The sequence below is a fragment of the Pygocentrus nattereri genome, chromosome 12, assembly GCF_015220715.1.
Source record: "Pygocentrus nattereri isolate fPygNat1 chromosome 12, fPygNat1.pri, whole genome shotgun sequence".
In the NCBI taxonomy this organism is placed as follows: domain Eukaryota; kingdom Metazoa; phylum Chordata; class Actinopteri; order Characiformes; family Serrasalmidae; genus Pygocentrus; species Pygocentrus nattereri.
The window spans coordinates 1,154,513-1,160,689 of NC_051222.1; the positions used below are offsets into that span (position 1 = coordinate 1,154,513).

At 43.0% G+C, this 6,177-nt stretch overlaps 1 protein-coding gene across 1 annotated transcript; it reads right to left on the minus strand.

Annotated features, from left to right (window-relative positions):
- Positions 1–259: 259 nt before the first annotated feature.
- On the minus strand, positions 260–5,892 carry LOC108412821 (E3 ubiquitin/ISG15 ligase TRIM25-like). The gene is made up of 6 exons (XM_017685046.2): positions 5,288–5,892; positions 3,131–3,226; positions 2,916–3,041; positions 2,575–2,734; positions 2,414–2,470; positions 260–2,283 (listed from the first exon to the last, which is right to left on the minus strand). Exons 1-6 carry the CDS (start codon positions 5,864–5,866, stop codon positions 1,760–1,762), a joined length of 1,542 nt encoding a protein of 513 aa, XP_017540535.1. The 5' UTR covers positions 5,867–5,892; the 3' UTR covers positions 260–1,759.
- Positions 5,893–6,177: the final 285 nt, after the last annotated feature.

The following is a 6,177-nucleotide window of genomic DNA, read 5'->3' on the forward strand; positions in this document are numbered from 1 at the left end:
CTTTAGTTACTTTAGCAAAAATGCCATAACATACCCTATTTACTCATTTATTAAGTTATTACACGATAAATATAACTTGGTGATGCACACCAATCAGGCTGATCGGTGCCTAAAAGAATGGCTTGTGTTCCAGAGTGCTAACCTAACATACTGTAAATACTGTAAAGGCATCACAGCCCCGGGTCCTTGTGTAGGCCTTACTCTAAGCAGGCCACCACAGCCTTTCCTTAAATAAACAATGTCTGCAGAAAAAAAAAGGTTCAGCAAAGGACTTTTATTTACACACCTCACATTATTTACCACCAGGAGCAGATTACAGTAAATACACACACACACACACACACACACACACACACACACACACACACACACACTTTTATTATCATTATTAACAAAGCGTCACAGGTTCCCTGTGTGTAATCATATTTGTCTATTGAGACAACATTAATAAAACAATCCATAAGAGGATTAATATAATTCTTAAAATCGTTCTTCCATACCAGTGTATCTACGTACGTCTATGGTATAAGCAATAATAGTGTAAATATATGAAGAAAATTAGTCGAGAAAATATGCAATTGCTAAACTTAGCTGAGAAATGTTTGGTGTTTAAGGTGATTGGTTGACATCATCAGTGCATTAAAAACATTAAGTATGCAGTCTTGTATCTTTGCCTTACTGTCTGTTTTTTAAAATCTTTTCCCCTCCAAATAAATGCTGATAATGTTATGATTGAGCCAGTAGGTGGTTGGTTCAGTTGGGTGCTTAAAGCTGTATATCCCTGGTCGTCTTTTATTCCCAACAGCAGTTGCCATGACGTCACAAGAGTTCCTCTAGAATGGGATAAACCTCCGTGTGATGCTATCGAACTGTCTCAAAAGCAGAGGAACGTTACTGTCCAATGATGTCATGACAGCTCTGGAAAGCTTAAACGATGCCAGAAAACGAGCTAACACAAAGGCAAGCACAGATCAGAACGCCAGTGTCCGAGGAAGACGAGGCCAGATGAACAAATGATGGACAAAGCGAATGAAGAACGCACACCTGATGGTATTTTAGCCGGCCTATGAAATACTTTGCTACTGCAGTGTTAAACTAATAGACCATTACGGCGACTGTGGAGGCAAAACCAGTTATGGTTCTCAGAGTAAAGGCCTCTGAGCCAGCGGTGTGTTCTAGTTTCATTTAAAATGCCTGACCTACGTTCCACAAAACAGCGACGAGGTTACAAGACCTGCCCTGACCAGCGATGCAAGACCGTCCTGCTGTCTGTACACCGTTGTTTTAAACCATAACCAATGTGGAGTAGTCGGTGCCCCGACCGACTGGCCTGGCTGTGCCTCAGCTTTCAGAAGTGCGAACTGATCACAATGGTAACACAGAACACTCGCAGGTTTATCACTGCGTAGATCGTTATACGCTTCTGTGCATGTATGATCTCTCAGCTCCTCATCGTCCACACCTTCAGGACAAACAAGTTAGACGATAATGTCAACGTACATCATCTGGCCTGAGCTTCATATCGTCAACCCAGACTTGGAACCAGAGGCACTGAAAGTGGGCAGTCACCATTCAGCTCTATGTGTTCATTCACAAAACTTCATGAAAGTAAAACTCTGACTTTACAGTGTAATAAACCTGAGATTTCAAGAGGATAATCACTATTAATAGACTATACATTGAGAGGAGGTAAAAGACATGATAAGAGCAGAAACTCAGTCAAACAGGCCTCACAGACCATCAGCTACAATCACCACCATCAATTTTTATCACACAACCTCATAAATGATCCATAATAAACACAGAGCCCAGCATAGAGAGGCTGAGTGAATGTGGGGTGGACTGTGTGTAGGAGGGTCATTGTGTCACAGACGCTGTAGAAGGACAGAATTCCTGCACTGTGATCCACATAAACTCCTATTCTGGAGAATGAAGCTTTTCGGACCGGAGTTCTAATGTTGTTGTGCCAGAAAGTGAAAGCAGAAGAAGAAGAACACCACAGAGTCCAGGACTGATTGTTGTGTCCAAACAAACACTCAAGACCTCCTTTCCTGCTGATCTCTTTATAAGAGACTGATATGGACACGTCTCCGCTCCACTCAACCTCCCAGTAACATCGTCCACTCAGACTCTCCACACTCAACACCTGATATACGTGGTCAAATCTCTCTGGATGATCAGAGTAACGCTGGACTTTATTACTCCACTTCACCACTCCATGCTTCTCAGACAGGATGAGGTGGCGATGCGCTGTGTTAGAATCCAGAATCGGCCGACAGAAATCTAAATAAAATCACAATAAAATTGTGAAAGTTCTTATTTGAAGAAAAACGTTGTTTGTTGTTTTGTTTGTTTCCAGCTTTAAAGGTCTCTACAGTGAGAATTTCAGTCGCTGCCTAAAGGCTCAACTTACACTGTAGAAAATCTTCTCTGCTCTCAGAACCAGAGAGGAATGAAGGAGCTGCTGCAGCTGTGGAGACACAAGAACACACAGGACCTCATCAATAGAATAGAATAGAATAGAATAGAATAGAATAGAATAGAATAGAAGAGCCAGCAGGAAGCTCATCTTACCCTGTGGAGGGATTTTCCTGAACTCCTCTCTGCAGAACTCCTCTAGTCTCTCTTTCAGATCAGAGAGAGAGCTCCTCACTCCATCAAATGAGAGATGGTGATGGACAGAGATGCTGGAGGAGTCCTCAGATCCAGAAGAGACGCTCAGAGACTGGAAACTCTACACAGAGGAAGAACAGAATGGAGAAAAAGAGGAATGAAGCAGCTCAGACCAAATCAGACGGAAGATGAGCGAGTGATTAGAGAGAGCTCTGTTTATGACTGTCTTCATGAACTTCTGCTGAGAGGACTTTGATGAACGTGATGATGAGCAGGTTCCTCTGTAGATCAGTGATTGTTACCTGGAGGAAATGGATGTGATCCTCTGTGGGTGAAAGCTGCTCCAGCTCAGAGTTTCTCCTCTTTAGATCCGCGATCTCCTGCCCCAGTTTCTCCAGGAGGTCTTCAACACCCATGCTGTTGATTTTCTGAGTAAAAAGAAGGCAGCTCTGCAATGAGTGGACTAGAGGAGAACCTGACTGAGCTATGAAATATCAACGCTCTAATGAGTCCTCACCTTAAGAGTGTTCACAGCCTGTTCCAGCTTCTGTACTTGCTTTTGCTCCTCCTGGATCATCTGCTGGAATTCTCTTTGCATCTCCTTCAGTTGCATCTGTCAACAAACACACTGTATGACTGGGAATCACCACCTACACACATTTGGATTAATGTGAGGTGAAGAATGGTCATTCCACACCAGGTCAACTCATTCCTGTCCACTCCTGCCATGGAGTTTTAACAAATTCTTACCAAAACTGGTTTACAGCACTTCACTGGAGTTTTATGAAGGTTCATTTGTAAAACCAGTGTTTTCTTTTTTACAGTTTCAGTGCTCCTTTGTTCTGAGATTCTTTGGTCAAATATATAATTTAAAATATAAAGCATGTAGAGCTGCAATTAACGAGGTTTGTTAAAGTGTTGGAAGATAATTTCTGTTAGCAGGTTAGCATCTGAGCACTAATCGTAGCTCACACTGCACTAGATTTATGGGCTGTGTCTTCAGCAGGGGCTGAAAATAAAAATGACAAGCAGAACTACAAAATCAGTTGAATGTCAGCCCTTTCAGTCTTCCCAATGCATGGAAAAACCCATCCCACGACGCAGAAGGACAGTTTGTCCTGTTAGCGGCGCTAGTTGAGTAGTCTCCGTTTTTATTCAACTGTTACACTAGCATGATGTGTCAGAATTAAACTGATGAACCTTATAAGGCGGAGAAGGAAAATTCAAACAAAAAGCTGGCAAAAACGCTGACGTCAGCTTCTTTGAGAGTTGAAAGGCCTGAAAACGGATGAGGAGGCTGCCCTGTTTCTTGTTGCTCGACAGATGAGTAAAAAACATTTTTACTGTTTCGCAGAATCAGTAAGTCAGTGTTTTGTACTGTTTTCTAATGCTTGTATTTAGCTTCACAATGAGTTAACTAACCAACAACCTAGAGGACATTAGTTACATTACTCATTCATTTTTAGCTCTAACATTATATCATGGCATTTTCTCATACAATGATTACTACGGGTTTTATGGCCATGAAGATCTAAAAGTGTGTTCTCCTTGGCATGTCCATGCATTTGAGGGGCAGAGCTTCTGAAAGAGCATGGAAGGGGCGGGACCTTAAAATGTGGCATCCAGCACCACCCTTAATTGATATCAGCCATCAGCTGATTGGGCTGAAAGACAATTGGTGATCAGTGTCACACATCCATCTGGATTAGTGCTATCAGAGAACTCCAACTCCCAGAACTCCCTTGGGGGTAATGCGACCCATGATGCTCATTCCAGAACCCATCATGGATCCGCTTCACCTGATATTGTATTTAGTATATAAAGCTTGGGCTTTGCTCTGAGCTACTGAGCGTTTTCTCTTGTGTTTGCCCATTTCTTATTCTGACTATTGTTCTGGATTTTTTCGACCCAGTTTTTGACACTGCCCTCTGGTTATGTTTGTCTTTTTGGATTGTTTTGGATTTGACCATTGCCTGAGTTTTGACAATGAGCTGGGAAAGTGTTTATATTAGAAATTTCGTCCGCGAGCGTCTGGTCAGTTCTGGTGTTACAATCAGTATTGGCCCCAAAACACGGATTAGTCCATCTCTACAAAATGCCCAGCAACAAAAACAATAAACAGCATAGGTGTGCCTCTGCCTCACATGACCAGCTCCAGTCAATAGCTACGGTACCACACAATCTCAATCAAAGATTTTTTAGTTTTATGTGAAGTAAACATTATTTTTAATATTTATTTAATATTTCACTTCGGTTCAATTATTCTGTAAGTAGGTAAACTCATTAGAATGCAATTTCGACTCCGTGACTGAGCTAAACTGATATTTCTGCTTGCACTGTTCCATGTGAGTCCAGGACATGTCCGGACCTGCTGTAGGTGACTCAGTGTGGAGTGACTCAGCAGTGAAGTTCTCTGCTGTTCTACAGGGCTTTCACTCCGTCATGTGAGCTCTATACGGCTGAAGATGGTGTTGGCTGGTAGAACATCCACACACTGCTCTGACTTTATTACTATTGCTGAGGAAGAAAGAGTTTATTCAACACTTCCTCCTCCACAACACTTTACACACATTCTTTACACACAAACCCCATTAAACTCAAGAACTGAGGCAGTTTACATCCTTCAGCTGCTGCAGTTTAGCTTCTTTAGATCCAGAAGGTCTGTGGTTCTCACCTGTTTCTGGGTTCTCTCTGCTGCAGCTGAGATGGAATCGTGGCCTCTGTGGTCATCCATTGTACACAAACAGCAGATGCAGCTTCGGTCAGTGCGACAGTAGATCTCGATCAGTTTGTCGTGTTGAGAGCAGATCTTCTCTTGTAGTCGTGTGGAAGCTTTGACCAGCTTGTGCTTTTTCCAAGAAGGAACTTCATAGTGAGGTTTAAGATGATCTTCACAAAAGGAAGCCAGACACGTCAGACAGGATTTTACAGCTTTGTGTTTTCTCCCAGAGCAGAAATCACACTCCACGTCTCCAGATCCAGCAGGAGGAGCAGCTCGGACGTCTGTCTTCTTCAGTTTCTCCAATATTTCAGCTATTACGTAGTTTCTGCGTAGAACAGGCCTCAGAGTGAAGGTCTCTCTGCACTGGGGGCAGCTGTAGACCCCCCTCTGATCCTCTTGATCCCAACAGGCATCGATGCACAACATGCAGAAACTGTGTCCACAGGGAACGGTCACTGGATCCGTCAGCAGATCCTGACAGACTGGACAGCTGAACTGGTACTCATCTACTGAAATACTGAGCTCTGCCATTCTCCTGACCTTCTACTCTGAGAGAGACCGAAACACTGAGTGTGAGCCACTTCCTGATTTTTCTGTTGGTTGTAGTGTCACAGAGAGGGGGAGGAGAAAGAGGGGGGGAGAAGGAGGAGGACACCACTGTTTATTCTCTAGAGAATGGAACTTTTTTTATTTAGAAAATAAAATAACAACATGGAATAAAATCGTCATAAGATTGTTCTGATTGGCTGCCCTGTATTGTGCTTCATTCATAAAGCAGTCAAAGCACCTCAGAATGACTGGCTGGAGCTAGACTACTGGAGGCTGAATGGGAGGGACCAACC